Genomic DNA, 17,326 nt, shown 5'->3' with positions numbered 1-17,326 from the left:
TGGAATGAAGAACCTCAACTGTGTTTATTATTAACACAGTTATTAGCACTGACAGAACAATATACCATGAACTAGAAAATGACACATGCCATAGGAAAAGTATTTCCTCAGAGCAGGAAGAGGTACATTTGCATGAAAAAATTAATGCTTGCTTTTACTTATCTTCTGTTTTTAAATAAGCTATGAAAGTCTGAGGGATTCATAAATAGCTATAACTACTTTATGTACAGCATATGTGTTTTTGGTATCTATTCATATGTATTTTCTGAGTAGTACATGGTATCTTTAGGCTGTAAACTATAATAGTTGGCTTGGTATAATTTACAGAACTGTTTCTATAGCAAGAATCAAAAGTACATACAGCTGTTTCATATTTGAATAAAATTACAATCTAGATGGTTCCACTATGTGGCAGCCCAATTTTCAGGGCTTAGCAGTGTTTAATTAGCTCTGTATCTTTTAAGAAGATACCTCTAAATTATCTGTTTATGTCTGTTTCCCTATGACACCCAATGCTGTGTGGAAAATACCGTGTTACCTAACTTTATGTCTTTGGTTCAAGGACAAATACTTTGAAAAAAGGTAGTTACCTAAACTGAACAACTTAAGGACTGAATTAATATGACTATGACTGAATTAATAAAATGACTGTAATCTTTAACTGTTTTGCCGCTGATGCCCTTTCACAGGCTAGAATTTGGTCCCGAGTTTTTCTGTTTGTTTTCGGAATATTATTGACCTAAGGCCAAGAAGAGTTTCACCTGACTCTGGGTATTTCAGAATTCTGCTAATGGACCGGGTTTTAAGCACACACATCTTGCCTCACCTAGTGAAGTGACTCATCCCTCAACACTGGCATCTCTGTTAGCTGAATGTTCTGTACCCTCCTACAGGAATGACTGTCCAATCAGCCTTGGTATCCCCAGGTTCCATATCTGTAGATTCAATCAACTGTGGCCTGAAAATATTCAGGAAAGGAGTTCCCGCCGTGGCTCAGTGGTTAACGAAACCGAATAGTAACCATGAAGTTGTGGGTTCAATCCCCGGCCTTAATCAGTGGGTTAAAGATCTAGCGTTGCCGTGAGCTGTGGTGTAGGTCGAAGACGTGGCTCGGATCTGGCATTGCTGTGGCTGTGGCGTAGGCTGGCAGCTATAGCTCTGACTGGACCGCTAGCCTGGGAACTTCCATATGCTGGGGGAGCAGCTCTAAACAAACAAGCAAAAAAGACAAAAATTCCAGGAAAATTCCAAAAAGCAAAAGTTGAATTTGCTGTGTCAGCAACAATTTTTACACACCATTTACGCTGTATTTACAACTACTTACCTAGCATTTACATCGTATTATGTACTTTAAGTAACCTAGAGATGATTTAAAGTATATGGGAGAAAAAAAAAAAATATATGGGAGGATGTGCATAGTCCTATGTTAGTGGTGGATAACTTAAACTGTGGTTAAATTTTGAGTGGTTAACTTTAAGATGCCTCTAAATTCCCTAGTCTGGGCTAGATTCCGTTTACATGTATCCCCTCATCCTGTGTTATACTGGAATCATCTCTTTATGTCTGTCTCCCTATTACACCCCATGCTTTGTGGAAAATGCTGTCTTACCTAACTTGATATGCCAAGTTCAGAAACAAGCACTTTAAAGAAAGACCCTTGGCCACCTTATATAAGGAAACCGAACATCTGTGGATTTAGGTATTTGTGGGGGGGGTCCTGGAACCAATACGCCACAGATAACCCTGGTGCTGGACTGTGAGCTCCTCCAAGGCAGAAGCCATGGTAGCAGAAAGTTTCCTAGGTTCATAACCTAGGTCAGCCACAAAGTAGGCAGGTCAGTAAACTTCTGTGGTTCCCAACTGGGTGCAGGACCATGGGTGCTTTTGTCCTAACAGTGTCAGGTCCTGAAACGAGCTCTAAAAATCATTCTGAACCCTCTTAGCACATTCTTAAAGTACCAACCTGTGAGTGTTATTCACCGTGCCAGGAGATTTCACTCATTTTAAAATTTAAACTAAAAAAATTGAAGTACAACTGATTCACACTATTGTGCTAATTGCTTTCGCGCACTTTAAATCTCACAATCCCTTTTCTTTTTTCTTACTATGGTTTCTAGTTTTTGAATGGTATCTCGCTAAATCCTAGTGGGATTGTTTGGTGTCTCATGGAATCTAAGGTTATGGTAATGTTATTACTGACTTTTCCTCAAAATCCTTCTATCATTAAAAAAAGTTGAGATATTATACACAAAGTTGGTGAGTGCACTAATCTTCAGTGTAAGGCTCGGTGAGTTTTTACCTAGGCATATACCACCTCAGTAACTACCACCCAGGCTTCCAGCTCCCATGAGGTGCCCTTGTGCCTCATTTTTTTCTGGTGTAAAATTCAGATGAATAGATGAGTATTTGCACAGGGTTATTGTGAAGATGGAATGAAGAACCTCAACTGTGTTTATTATTAACACAGTTATTAGCACTGACAGAACAATATACCATGAACTAGAAAATGACACATGCCATAGGAAAAGTATTTCCTCAGAGCAGGAAGAGGTACATTTGCATGAAAAAATTAATGCTTGCTTTTACTTATCTTCTGTTTTTAAATAAGCTATGAAAGTCTGAGGGATTCATAAATAGCTATAACTACTTTATGTACAGCATATGTGTTTTTGGTATCTATTCATATGTATTTTCTGAGTAGTACATGGTATCTTTAGGCTGTAAACTATAATAGTTGGCTTGGTATAATTTACAGAACTGTTTCTATAGCAAGAATCAAAAGTACATACAGCTGTTTCATATTTGAATAAAATTACAATCTAGATGGTTCCACTATGTGGCAGCCCAATTTTCAGGGCTTAGCAGTGTTTAATTAGCTCTGTATCTTTTAAGAAGATACCTCTAAATTATCTGTTTATGTCTGTTTCCCTATGACACCCAATGCTGTGTGGAAAATACCGTGTTACCTAACTTTATGTCTTTGGTTCAAGGACAAATACTTTGAAAAAAGGTAGTTACCTAAACTGAACAACTTAAGGACTGAATTAATATGACTATGACTGAATTAATAAAATGACTGTAATCTTTAACTGTTTTGCCGCTGATGCCCTTTCACAGGCTAGAATTTGGTCCCGAGTTTTTCTGTTTGTTTTCGGAATATTATTGACCTAAGGCCAAGAAGAGTTTCACCTGACTCTGGGTATTTCAGAATTCTGCTAATGGACCGGGTTTTAAGCACACACATCTTGCCTCACCTAGTGAAGTGACTCATCCCTCAACACTGGCATCTCTGTTAGCTGAATGTTCTGTACCCTCCTACAGGAATGACTGTCCAATCAGCCTTGGTATCCCCAGGTTCCATATCTGTAGATTCAATCAACTGTGGCCTGAAAATATTCAGGAAAGGAGTTCCCGCCGTGGCTCAGTGGTTAACGAAACCGAATAGTAACCATGAAGTTGTGGGTTCAATCCCCGGCCTTAATCAGTGGGTTAAAGATCTAGCGTTGCCGTGAGCTGTGGTGTAGGTCGAAGACGTGGCTCGGATCTGGCATTGCTGTGGCTGTGGCGTAGGCTGGCAGCTATAGCTCTGACTGGACCGCTAGCCTGGGAACTTCCATATGCTGGGGGAGCAGCTCTAAACAAACAAGCAAAAAAGACAAAAATTCCAGGAAAATTCCAAAAAGCAAAAGTTGAATTTGCTGTGTCAGCAACAATTTTTACACACCATTTACGCTGTATTTACAACTACTTACCTAGCATTTACATCGTATTATGTACTTTAAGTAACCTAGAGATGATTTAAAGTATATGGGAGAAAAAAAAAAATATATGGGAGGATGTGCATAGTCCTATGTTAGTGGTGGATAACTTAAACTGTGGTTAAATTTTGAGTGGTTAACTTTAAGATGCCTCTAAATTCCCTAGTCTGGGCTAGATTCCGTTTACATGTATCCCCTCATCCTGTGTTATACTGGAATCATCTCTTTATGTCTGTCTCCCTATTACACCCCATGCTTTGTGGAAAATGCTGTCTTACCTAACTTGATATGCCAAGTTCAGAAACAAGCACTTTAAAGAAAGACCCTTGGCCACCTTATATAAGGAAACCGAACATCTGTGGATTTAGGTATTTGTGGGGGGGGTCCTGGAACCAATACGCCACAGATAACCCTGGTGCTGGACTGTGAGCTCCTCCAAGGCAGAAGCCATGGTAGCAGAAAGTTTCCTAGGTTCATAACCTAGGTCAGCCACAAAGTAGGCAGGTCAGTAAACTTCTGTGGTTCCCAACTGGGTGCAGGACCATGGGTGCTTTTGTCCTAACAGTGTCAGGTCCTGAAACGAGCTCTAAAAATCATTCTGAACCCTCTTAGCACATTCTTAAAGTACCAACCTGTGAGTGTTATTCACCGTGCCAGGAGATTTCACTCATTTTAAAATTTAAACTAAAAAAATTGAAGTACAACTGATTCACACTATTGTGCTAATTGCTTTCGCGCACTTTAAATCTCACAATCCCTTTTCTTTTTTCTTACTATGGTTTCTAGTTTTTGAATGGTATCTCGCTAAATCCTAGTGGGATTGTTTGGTGTCTCATGGAATCTAAGGTTATGGTAATGTTATTACTGACTTTTCCTCAAAATCCTTCTATCATTAAAAAAAGTTGAGATATTATACACAAAGTTGGTGAGTGCACTAATCTTCAGTGTAAGGCTCGGTGAGTTTTTACCTAGGCATATACCACCTCAGTAACTACCACCCAGGCTTCCAGCTCCCATGAGGTGCCCTTGTGCCTCATTTTTTTCTGGTGTAAAATTCAGATGAATAGATGAGTATTTGCACAGGGTTATTGTGAAGATGGAATGAAGAACCTCAACTGTGTTTATTATTAACACAGTTATTAGCACTGACAGAACAATATACCATGAACTAGAAAATGACACATGCCATAGGAAAAGTATTTCCTCAGAGCAGGAAGAGGTACATTTGCATGAAAAAATTAATGCTTGCTTTTACTTATCTTCTGTTTTTAAATAAGCTATGAAAGTCTGAGGGATTCATAAATAGCTATAACTACTTTATGTACAGCATATGTGTTTTTGGTATCTATTCATATGTATTTTCTGAGTAGTACATGGTATCTTTAGGCTGTAAACTATAATAGTTGGCTTGGTATAATTTACAGAACTGTTTCTATAGCAAGAATCAAAAGTACATACAGCTGTTTCATATTTGAATAAAATTACAATCTAGATGGTTCCACTATGTGGCAGCCCAATTTTCAGGGCTTAGCAGTGTTTAATTAGCTCTGTATCTTTTAAGAAGATACCTCTAAATTATCTGTTTATGTCTGTTTCCCTATGACACCCAATGCTGTGTGGAAAATACCGTGTTACCTAACTTTATGTCTTTGGTTCAAGGACAAATACTTTGAAAAAAGGTAGTTACCTAAACTGAACAACTTAAGGACTGAATTAATATGACTATGACTGAATTAATAAAATGACTGTAATCTTTAACTGTTTTGCCGCTGATGCCCTTTCACAGGCTAGAATTTGGTCCCGAGTTTTTCTGTTTGTTTTCGGAATATTATTGACCTAAGGCCAAGAAGAGTTTCACCTGACTCTGGGTATTTCAGAATTCTGCTAATGGACCGGGTTTTAAGCACACACATCTTGCCTCACCTAGTGAAGTGACTCATCCCTCAACACTGGCATCTCTGTTAGCTGAATGTTCTGTACCCTCCTACAGGAATGACTGTCCAATCAGCCTTGGTATCCCCAGGTTCCATATCTGTAGATTCAATCAACTGTGGCCTGAAAATATTCAGGAAAGGAGTTCCCGCCGTGGCTCAGTGGTTAACGAAACCGAATAGTAACCATGAAGTTGTGGGTTCAATCCCCGGCCTTAATCAGTGGGTTAAAGATCTAGCGTTGCCGTGAGCTGTGGTGTAGGTCGAAGACGTGGCTCGGATCTGGCATTGCTGTGGCTGTGGCGTAGGCTGGCAGCTATAGCTCTGACTGGACCGCTAGCCTGGGAACTTCCATATGCTGGGGGAGCAGCTCTAAACAAACAAGCAAAAAAGACAAAAATTCCAGGAAAATTCCAAAAAGCAAAAGTTGAATTTGCTGTGTCAGCAACAATTTTTACACACCATTTACGCTGTATTTACAACTACTTACCTAGCATTTACATCGTATTATGTACTTTAAGTAACCTAGAGATGATTTAAAGTATATGGGAGAAAAAAAAAAATATATGGGAGGATGTGCATAGTCCTATGTTAGTGGTGGATAACTTAAACTGTGGTGAAATTTTGAGTGGTTAACTTTAAGATGCCTCTAAATTCCCTAGTCTGGGCTAGATTCCGTTTACATGTATCCCCTCATCCTGTGTTATACTGGAATCATCTCTTTATGTCTGTCTCCCTATTACACCCCATGCTTTGTGGAAAATGCTGTCTTACCTAACTTGATATGCCAAGTTCAGAAACAAGCACTTTAAAGAAAGACCCTTGGCCACCTTATATAAGGAAACCGAACATCTGTGGATTTAGGTATTTGTGGGGGGGGTCCTGGAACCAATACGCCACAGATAACCCTGGTGCTGGACTGTGAGCTCCTCCAAGGCAGAAGCCATGGTAGCAGAAAGTTTCCTAGGTTCATAACCTAGGTCAGCCACAAAGTAGGCAGGTCAGTAAACTTCTGTGGTTCCCAACTGGGTGCAGGACCATGGGTGCTTTTGTCCTAACAGTGTCAGGTCCTGAAACGAGCTCTAAAAATCATTCTGAACCCTCTTAGCACATTCTTAAAGTACCAACCTGTGAGTGTTATTCACCGTGCCAGGAGATTTCACTCATTTTAAAATTTAAACTAAAAAAATTGAAGTACAACTGATTCACACTATTGTGCTAATTGCTTTCGCGCACTTTAAATCTCACAATCCCTTTTCTTTTTTCTTACTATGGTTTCTAGTTTTTGAATGGTATCTCGCTAAATCCTAGTGGGATTGTTTGGTGTCTCATGGAATCTAAGGTTATGGTAATGTTATTACTGACTTTTCCTCAAAATCCTTCTATCATTAAAAAAAGTTGAGATATTATACACAAAGTTGGTGAGTGCACTAATCTTCAGTGTAAGGCTCGGTGAGTTTTTACCTAGGCATATACCACCTCAGTAACTACCACCCAGGCTTCCAGCTCCCATGAGGTGCCCTTGTGCCTCATTTTTTTCTGGTGTAAAATTCAGATGAATAGATGAGTATTTGCACAGGGTTATTGTGAAGATGGAATGAAGAACCTCAACTGTGTTTATTATTAACACAGTTATTAGCACTGACAGAACAATATACCATGAACTAGAAAATGACACATGCCATAGGAAAAGTATTTCCTCAGAGCAGGAAGAGGTACATTTGCATGAAAAAATTAATGCTTGCTTTTACTTATCTTCTGTTTTTAAATAAGCTATGAAAGTCTGAGGGATTCATAAATAGCTATAACTACTTTATGTACAGCATATGTGTTTTTGGTATCTATTCATATGTATTTTCTGAGTAGTACATGGTATCTTTAGGCTGTAAACTATAATAGTTGGCTTGGTATAATTTACAGAACTGTTTCTATAGCAAGAATCAAAAGTACATACAGCTGTTTCATATTTGAATAAAATTACAATCTAGATGGTTCCACTATGTGGCAGCCCAATTTTCAGGGCTTAGCAGTGTTTAATTAGCTCTGTATCTTTTAAGAAGATACCTCTAAATTATCTGTTTATGTCTGTTTCCCTATGACACCCAATGCTGTGTGGAAAATACCGTGTTACCTAACTTTATGTCTTTGGTTCAAGGACAAATACTTTGAAAAAAGGTAGTTACCTAAACTGAACAACTTAAGGACTGAATTAATATGACTATGACTGAATTAATAAAATGACTGTAATCTTTAACTGTTTTGCCGCTGATGCCCTTTCACAGGCTAGAATTTGGTCCCGAGTTTTTCTGTTTGTTTTCGGAATATTATTGACCTAAGGCCAAGAAGAGTTTCACCTGACTCTGGGTATTTCAGAATTCTGCTAATGGACCGGGTTTTAAGCACACACATCTTGCCTCACCTAGTGAAGTGACTCATCCCTCAACACTGGCATCTCTGTTAGCTGAATGTTCTGTACCCTCCTACAGGAATGACTGTCCAATCAGCCTTGGTATCCCCAGGTTCCATATCTGTAGATTCAATCAACTGTGGCCTGAAAATATTCAGGAAAGGAGTTCCCGCCGTGGCTCAGTGGTTAACGAAACCGAATAGTAACCATGAAGTTGTGGGTTCAATCCCCGGCCTTAATCAGTGGGTTAAAGATCTAGCGTTGCCGTGAGCTGTGGTGTAGGTCGAAGACGTGGCTCGGATCTGGCATTGCTGTGGCTGTGGCGTAGGCTGGCAGCTATAGCTCTGACTGGACCGCTAGCCTGGGAACTTCCATATGCTGGGGGAGCAGCTCTAAACAAACAAGCAAAAAAGACAAAAATTCCAGGAAAATTCCAAAAAGCAAAAGTTGAATTTGCTGTGTCAGCAACAATTTTTACACACCATTTACGCTGTATTTACAACTACTTACCTAGCATTTACATCGTATTATGTACTTTAAGTAACCTAGAGATGATTTAAAGTATATGGGAGAAAAAAAAAATATATGGGAGGATGTGCATAGTCCTATGTTAGTGGTGGATAACTTAAACTGTGGTTAAATTTTGAGTGGTTAACTTTAAGATGCCTCTAAATTCCCTAGTCTGGGCTAGATTCCGTTTACATGTATCCCCTCATCCTGTGTTATACTGGAATCATCTCTTTATGTCTGTCTCCCTATTACACCCCATGCTTTGTGGAAAATGCTGTCTTACCTAACTTGATATGCCAAGTTCAGAAACAAGCACTTTAAAGAAAGACCCTTGGCCACCTTATATAAGGAAACCGAACATCTGTGGATTTAGGTATTTGTGGGGGGGGTCCTGGAACCAATACGCCACAGATAACCCTGGTGCTGGACTGTGAGCTCCTCCAAGGCAGAAGCCATGGTAGCAGAAAGTTTCCTAGGTTCATAACCTAGGTCAGCCACAAAGTAGGCAGGTCAGTAAACTTCTGTGGTTCCCAACTGGGTGCAGGACCATGGGTGCTTTTGTCCTAACAGTGTCAGGTCCTGAAACGAGCTCTAAAAATCATTCTGAACCCTCTTAGCACATTCTTAAAGTACCAACCTGTGAGTGTTATTCACCGTGCCAGGAGATTTCACTCATTTTAAAATTTAAACTAAAAAAATTGAAGTACAACTGATTCACACTATTGTGCTAATTGCTTTCGCGCACTTTAAATCTCACAATCCCTTTTCTTTTTTCTTACTATGGTTTCTAGTTTTTGAATGGTATCTCGCTAAATCCTAGTGGGATTGTTTGGTGTCTCATGGAATCTAAGGTTATGGTAATGTTATTACTGACTTTTCCTCAAAATCCTTCTATCATTAAAAAAAGTTGAGATATTATACACAAAGTTGGTGAGTGCACTAATCTTCAGTGTAAGGCTCGGTGAGTTTTTACCTAGGCATATACCACCTCAGTAACTACCACCCAGGCTTCCAGCTCCCATGAGGTGCCCTTGTGCCTCTTCCATTTCCCCTCACCCCCCCACTCCGCGAGATAACGAGATAACCATTATTCTACTTGCTCTCACCACAGGTAAGTTTTGCATGAAATTATCCTGGAAGAAGTGTTAAGCGCAAGCATTTGGACCGCAGTTCCCCCAGGCTGGAGATGCATGCTGGGCTGCCTCTCTATAGCGCATCCCGAGCAGGTTCCGGGGTATCACGGAGTCAAGGCTCCCCTCTCATCAACTGGAGTCAGCCCCACCAAGAGGCGCGCTCGGCCTTACGTAAACAGTTGCGGGAGCACGCCACAATGGCTGCCCACGGTCTCCTGCGCGGGCCTCGCTGCATCCTCCCCACCTTTCCAGAGGGTACTGCTCTCAAGCGACCGGCAGGCCGGGCGTGGTTCTGGGTGCGACCCGCTGGCAAGCCAGCGGCCAATCGGGGGCGCTCCCGAGCCCGGGATGTGGAGCGCACGCCGATTGGCTGAACTTTCCCCGGTGGCCGGCCGGCTGAAGAGCCCACCTCCCGGCCTTCTCTCCGTCTTCCCATTGGCGGTTCGCGTCCCACCCGCGCCCGCTCGCGTCCCCCTCCCGCGCGGATGGAAACGGGGTTGAGGCGGTGGGAGGCCGAAGCCAGGAGGAGGGTGAGAGGTCCTCCTGGTAAGGGGGCGCGAGAGAGCCAATCAAGACAAGACGTGGAAAAGAGGCGCCGCGCCAGCCAGTCACATTCCGAGGTACGGGTCGGCGGCTGACGCGAGTGCGGGCCGCAGCCAATGGGCGTGCCGCTACCCCGCTCTTCAGCAGCAGGTCGGGGGCTGTGGAAGAGCGAGTGAGAGCGCGACGGTGGCGGAGCCCTCACTGGACCGTCAGGAGGAAAGGGAGGCCCGAGCCTCTGCGTCTAGGTGAGAAGCAGGGACGCCTGGTGGGAGAGGCGGGCTGCAGGCCTCTCCTTGCCTGGCCCAGACCGGGGCTTGGGACCCCGGGAGGCAGGCCCGGCCGAGGCGGGGGCGATACCCGCCATCCCGCCCCGCCCCCACCCTGGGCTGCCCCAAGCAGGGGGGCTCCAGCTTCAGCCCGAGTGGTGTCTGCGCGGCTTGGCTGGGCCGCCGCCCTCAGGAGGGCTGGGTCCAGGAGCCGGACCGTAGGGAGGGGCCGGATTTGCAGCCGCGGAGCCTAGGGGCGCCGCCTGGGGCGGGGAGGCCGCGTAGAGGTAGCGAACGTGGGACTGGGTAGTTCACCGAGGAGCAGTTTTGTGTGCTCGATTCGAGGGTGGCACTGAAAGGCCTGTGATGGGGATTCCGGATCTGGGAACTAAGAAAGTGATGGGAATAGGGTGATGCTCAGAAAAAGGAGCCCGGGAAGAAGGTGCCGAGCCAGGGCGTGTGGTTGGCTTCTTGGAAGTAGGCGTTGATAGAGAGTGAGGGGAAATCAACGAGGGGTGAAGGGAGGACAGGTTTTGGTTTTGAAGGTTATCCTCGCTGGACAAATGGGGACACGTGGATCTGGAATGAGAGGCACTTACTGAAGCCGGAAGATGACTGAAAGAAAGTTTTAGGTGAGGTGTGGATGGAGGCTGTTTGACTAGAACGCGTTAGATGGCCAGTTAGGAGAGAGTATACAAGGCGCAAATGAGATAGGTTTATGTATGGTAGCTGAAGGGTGTGGATCTTTTATGAGTAAGTCAGCAAGAATAACTGTCCGTTTTGTCAGGTAGGAGTCAGTCAGCCAGGTCCATAGGTTCATTCACTGCTCTTCGATGGTGAAACGCACAGATTTAACTCTCACCGCTGATGTTGATTGTTCTCCCTCCTCACCCCTCCTCCCACCCCTGTGACAGTTCATCTCATTGTTGTGCTTCAGCAGCACACAAACTCATCCTCTCAGAAGCAATGACATAGATATTTGTTCGGTTTTGATGGAGTTGCAGTGAGGAATAGCTAAATTCTGTACACTGAGAAATCGAGTGTGTGGATTTAAAAACAACATGAGAAGATACTTTGAGAAAATCTGCCCTACAGGGGAGTGTCTCAACTATCTTGTTGGGTGTGTGTAATATAGCATAAAAATGATGCAAGATCTGTTTTAGTAACACTGAGAATGAAAGTACAACCGTGTTACTCTATAGGATCAACCATTCTTCTTTTTTTTTTTTTTTTGGTAAGATTTTTATTTTTTCTGTTATAGTTGATTTACAATGTTCTGCTGTCAGTTTCTGCTGTACAGCAAAGTGACCCAGCCATATATATATGTGTGTGTGTGTGTGTGTGTGTGTGTATACACACACACAGATACATTCTTTTTCTCACATTATCCATCATGTTCTATCACAAGTGACTAGATATAGTTCCCTGTGCTATACAGCAGGATCTCATTGCTTATAGGATCAACCATTATGATGTGGAATTTGATTATATATCGTGCTTGTTGGGAAATTTTTCAGCCTTAGGAAGAGTTTTGTAGCTAAATAAGTTCAAAGTTCTTTTGATTTAGAGGAAGAAAAAACATAGTATCATTGTTATCTCTGTTAAAAGCTTTGAAATTTTTATTTTTGGGGTGTGGACAGATGTTAGGGGCAGAGAAAAGGGAGGAGAAAATATTATGGCCCATTACTGCATTTCCGGTGGATTTAAACAAGGAGGTGATACACCTGGGGTATAATTTCTGCTTGAGGCTAGGACAAAGGATTGTGAAGTTAAGTACTTCTTTATAAACAACGTAGTATAGTGTTAAGGACAAAAATCGAAGAGGGCATTTGTGGTGTAGGATGTTTCCTTTTTAACCAAATCAACAAAATTATAGGTAATGGACCATTCTTTAGGATGTAGAAATAATTTTGTGGGAACAATTTCTTGGTTATGCTATTCACTGATCACATTTTACTCTTAGTATAACAGAGTACCTAAGTGCTGAGGTGCTGAGGCAACTTGGAGCAGAGAAGTAATCTGAGTGGTGTGGAGTTAATCAGGGAAGGTTTCCTGGAAGAGGTGAGTTTTGAGCCATCTTCTGAACTAGGAGTTGGGTTATTGAAAGACATGAGGATGACATTCCAGTAATATGGATATGATGTAAGCAACTGTAGACAAGAGTGACAAATTAAAAATGGTTTTTAAGGAGAATCAAAGATTTGAATGAAGATTTAAGGGTGTGGAAATTAACTTAGTCTGTTGTTATAACTTAGTTGACAAATGATGGTTTTCTATGGTGGAGTATTTTTGAATACTGTACTAGATTTTGTTGATAATAGCAAAATATATTGGGTGCTCTTTTGTGCCAAAATCTGTTTTGGGCTTTCCAAGCATCATCATCCTTTGATTATCCTTACTTTATAAATGAGGGAACTGAGGCTTATAGAGATTTAATTTGTGTGCGTTAACACAGCAAGTGGCAGGTCAGGATTGGCAAAGTCAATAAGCAGATGTTAATTGAGCACCTGCTTCATGTCAGGCACTGTGTTAAGTGCTGGAGATTCCAAGTTGACCAGCAAATCAAAGATTGGGCCTGAGCCATTTTTTAGAGATTGTCAGGTACCAGTGAAGAAATAGAAAAAGGTTAGTTGGAGATACTTTTGTAGACACTGAGGAGTATGCTGTTTAGGGAAACCTAGGGTAGAATTTTAAGAAAGAGGAAGTGGTCAGCAGCAAAGTGTGTAGCTGAGAGACTCAGAAGAACAAAGATGGAGTAGAAACTATCGAGTTAAGTAAGAAAAAAAGTAGTGTGAATTTAGTCTCAAGAGAGCCAGAATGAAGATATCAAGATATAAACTGGTAGTTAATTGTGTTTGATGGCAAATGTTCTATATAAATTTAAAGGTTTCATATGAACACAATTATGGTCTAATTCATAGGAAATATGTTGGTATGTCCCTTGTAATATTTTAATTATTGGCTGGTAAGATCATGGGTAGTTTAAAAATGCTGGTACTTTTTGTATTTTTCCAAGTTAAAAAAAGAAGACCATTGTTATTTTTATGATTAGTGGGGGGAAAATCATTCAGCTAAAATGAACTAACAGTGAGAAGATATATGCGTGGGTGAGTTTGTATTATGTTTGGGGTAGGAGAGAGAGGATGGTCTTATTTCAGTGTCTACTGCAAATGAGTTACTTTAGTAGGCACAATCCCATCTTGGAAATGACTGGTTGTTACTGGTGGAAACATTCAGAAACTGTACATTTGCTTAAACTGAGGGCTCAGTTTACTAAAAGACATATCATGGAGATATGTGGTCTTGGCTTTTCTGAACATTGTTTAATAAATGAATTTAAGGTTAAAAAGCCAAACCATTTCGGTGATTTTAACTGTGTCTTTTGGCCTTATGCCCTTCCCGCCTCGCACACATAGGTTTATAGTTCCTCTATTCAGTGGGTTTGTAAATGGGCTTAAAGTCTCATTTTAGTAAGGCAATAAGAAAGTGCTGAGTTTACATAAAACAAATTTAACTTAAACACTTAAAATTCGTCATTGTTTCCTGTTCCCTACTTGAAGAGGAAAAGAGATAAATTTTGAGAAAACAAGCTTTTTATCAAGTAACTATTCCAAAGCAAAGCATTTGCCCTAGGGTTAGTACAGATTTATTCCAATCTTGTAAATCAAGAATAGGATGTAGTTTTTAGTTTGAGTTTATTTGGCCCATAGAAATTGTGGGGGAAAACTTAATATTTCATCTAAGCACTATACTATATTCTTTATTAATTATTGTATTTAATTTTCATCTAGTTCTCTAAGGTGGATATTGCATTTTACAAGGAGAATGAGGCTCAGGGAAGTTGGTAACTTCCCTAAGGTGGGAGAGCTAAGTTGCAGAACTGAGATTGAAATTTTGCTTTCTCTGACTCCAGAACTCAGGGATATGAGACATATGGCAAGAAGGACTTGTTTATAATAATACAAACAGCTGAAAAAAAAGCCATGTAGCCTCACATATTTAGTACCTATTTGTTACCTTAGAAGCTGACTCTTGTTCTGTGTTTGTGCCTTGTAACACAGTTAAATGATAGTGATTTTTGTGTATCTTATAGGGTGCATTATATTTTATTGCTTTAGAGGTGTATGTTTTCACATTTTAATATTTTTTGAAATGAAGATTTTATGGTGTCTATTTAAAAAACTTTAGGAATGGATACTCTATTTGTCTTAAAGCAACTGTGTCTCAATTAAAAGAAGTGTGGTATGTACATTAGTCTTCATGTATAACTGTCCTTTTTTTTTTTTTTTTTTTTTTTGGTCTTTTATCTTTTTAGGGCTGTATCTGCTGCATATGGAGGTTCCCAGGCTAGGGGTTGAATTGGAGCTGCAGCTGCTGGCCTACATCATAACCACAGCAATGCCAGGTCTGAGCGCCATCTGCAACCTACACCACAGCTCATGGCAACACCCAGATCTTTAATCCACTGAGGGAGGTCAGCTATCAAACATGTGTTCTCATGGATGCTAGTCAGATTTGTTTCCGCTGAGGCATGACAGGAACTCCCATGTTTAACTGTCTTAGCATTTTGTTTACATTTTCTTCCCAGCCTCCCCTGTTCACTTAGCCTAGTACTTTTTTTTTTTTATGATACAGAATTAAAGAGCACATTAATAATAAGGGAGTCATTTTCCTTAGCTAGTGAATATTATGGTGTAGAAGAAAGTATTTTGGTGTTAACATTGTGCTCTGAATCAGCAGATCTGAATTTTATTTTGGTTTTGTTAGCAACTTAATGTGTAACTTAAGGCAAGTCACCTTCCCCTCTCTGAGTTTTAGTTTCATCATCTGTAGAATGGAATGGGCAGAGGAACTTTTAGACCTGTCTAGCTTAAAGAAACTATATGCCTTTTTTCTAATTAGAAAATGTGTATGGGAGTTCACTCATGGCTCAGTAGGTTAAGGATCAGGTGTTGTCACTGCTCTGGCTCTGGTTATAGCTCTGGTGTGGGTTCAGTCCCCAGGAACTTTTGTATGTTACGGGTGCAGCCAAAAAAAAAAAAAAAGTAGATAGCTTCAGTCCCTTTCTTAAACAAATGTGTTTGTTGCTTTTTACTATTTTTTCTTTTTCTTCATCTCCCTGTCTTCCTTCCCTGCCCTCTTTTCCATGGATCCTAGAGGATATTATTAGAGAGTAGGAATTACTTTTTATATCCTCCATTTCCAAGAAAGGATACCTGAGAAAGTAGATACCCAGTAGATAGTTAATGAATGAATGAATATATTTTATCTGAGTTAATAAAAGAATCATTTAAATAAAAAACCATCAAAGAGTTGAAATTTCATTGAAAGAGGTGGTATTGCCCCCTTTCATATAACAAATGAAATATGTTTAGCAAAGTGAATATTTGCTCCCTATTTGGCAGATGTACAAAGATGAAAACACCTGACCCTATCTTTAAGAAACTCTCTCTAATGGGTGAGGCAAACTCTTTAAACTTTGTATTATGGAAAATCACAAATATGAAAATACAATAATATGTATATCACCAGCTTTAACAGCTTTCAGTGTGTGGTCAGTCTTGTTTTATCTGTATGTCCATCCACTCCCCTCCCCTTTTTTAATTTTGAAGCAACTCCCTAGACATTTTTACTGGTTAATGTCATATGCATGATAAGTGCAACAGTAGACATGCTAATCTAAATGAAGTGGAAATTTGTTCATATAAATATATGTTGAGACTTGGGTATTGTCATGAGTAGATATAATAATCTATTATAGGACAAGGATAAGTAGTTGGAGAGGTTGAATATACAAATATAAAACAGAATGTCACAATATGAGGTCATATACCAATATTAGAGATTCTAAATAGGAAATGACATTGGTGGTGGTGGCGGGGTGTGTGTATATGTGTGTTCAGTTTAAATTTTAACCATTGGACAGTATTAAGATTACTTTTAAGAGTTACTGTCCTGGCACAGTGGAAATGAATCTGACTAGGAACCATGAGGTTTCAGGTTCGATCCCTGGCCTCGCTCAGTGGGTTAAGGATCCGGCATTGCCATGAGCTGTGGTGTAGGTCGCAGACATGGCTCAGATCCTGCGTTGCTGTGACTGTGGTGTAGGCCCTAGCCTGGGAACCTCCATATGCTGCAGGTGTGGCTCTAAAAAGCAAAAAAAAAAAAAAAGATTACTTCTAAATATCTAGTGTAGATCATTTTTGTCTTTTATGGAATTTTTGCAAGAAATGTTGGAATGACAGTCACATTGGAAAACTTGAATGTAAAGGATTCTTATCATTTTGGAATATTGAATTAAATACCTGAAGTATTAACTGAGAATTAAAATCTTAAAATACATCCTGTAATGCAGAAAATCTTAGTCAAATGTCATGAACCTCTTTGAGTGTCTTCTCAAAGCTTTGTGCTGTCTCTTCTCAGAAGAATATACAGATACATTTAATTTTTTCATGTAATTTTAGGGAGTTGATAAGACCCATTCGGATATCTTTGAGGGTTTGTGATCTGGTTTAATAATCTATTCTTTAATGTATTGGTAGAAAGCATACTTCTAAATTAAACTTAAATTTATTTCTCTGTGCTCCTAACTTTTAACAAACAAGTATTTTTCATATTGAGTGAAATAAAATTTGTTATGCAAGTGACTAATTTTAAAAAAGACCAATTCTTAATTGGATTCTTGAGGAAAAGCAGGCTTTTGCCAGTTTAATGAATATGAAGGAATAATTTTACCAAAGATTTTGGAATAGATGTAACTTTATATGATGACTGCTAT

General features: G+C 40.3%; 2 protein-coding genes across 32 annotated transcripts in view; one reads left to right on the top strand and one right to left on the bottom strand.

The window, feature by feature from the left end:
• LOC146405374 (uncharacterized) overlaps window positions 1-10,646 on the bottom strand; it is a 44,306-nt gene extending 33,660 nt beyond the window's left edge. The window contains exons 1-2 of the mRNA XM_085011678.1: window positions 10,563-10,646; window positions 9,713-10,523 (exon numbers count right to left, since the gene is read on the bottom strand). Of these exons, the coding sequence (XP_084867804.1) occupies window positions 9,879-10,523; window positions 10,563-10,646 (729 nt within the window). The 3' untranslated portion in view covers window positions 9,713-9,878. The remainder of the gene's footprint in view (window positions 1-9,712; window positions 10,524-10,562) is intronic.
• The window catches only part of FAR1 (fatty acyl-CoA reductase 1), a 73,159-nt gene continuing 66,260 nt past the window's right edge, over window positions 10,428-17,326 (top strand). For 16 of the 31 annotated variants that reach the window (XR_014836411.1, XR_014836413.1, XR_014836392.1 and 13 more), the window contains exon 1: window positions 10,428-10,527. The gene's annotated coding sequence lies outside the window, so the exon portion shown is untranslated. Of the gene's footprint in view, window positions 10,528-12,511; window positions 12,610-17,326 lie in introns of all 31 variants that reach the window. The other 15 variants (XR_014836412.1, XR_014836414.1, XR_014836394.1 and 12 more) reach the window with 2 other exon arrangements.

The sequence above is a fragment of the Sus scrofa genome, chromosome 2, assembly GCF_054392235.1.
Source record: "Sus scrofa isolate SSC_HxYL_T2T_F1_AM1 chromosome 2, Sscrofa_HxYL_maternal_Yorkshire_Landrace_v2.0, whole genome shotgun sequence".
NCBI lineage: Eukaryota > Metazoa > Chordata > Mammalia > Artiodactyla > Suidae > Sus > Sus scrofa.
This window is presented reverse-complemented; position numbering and strand designations above follow the sequence as displayed.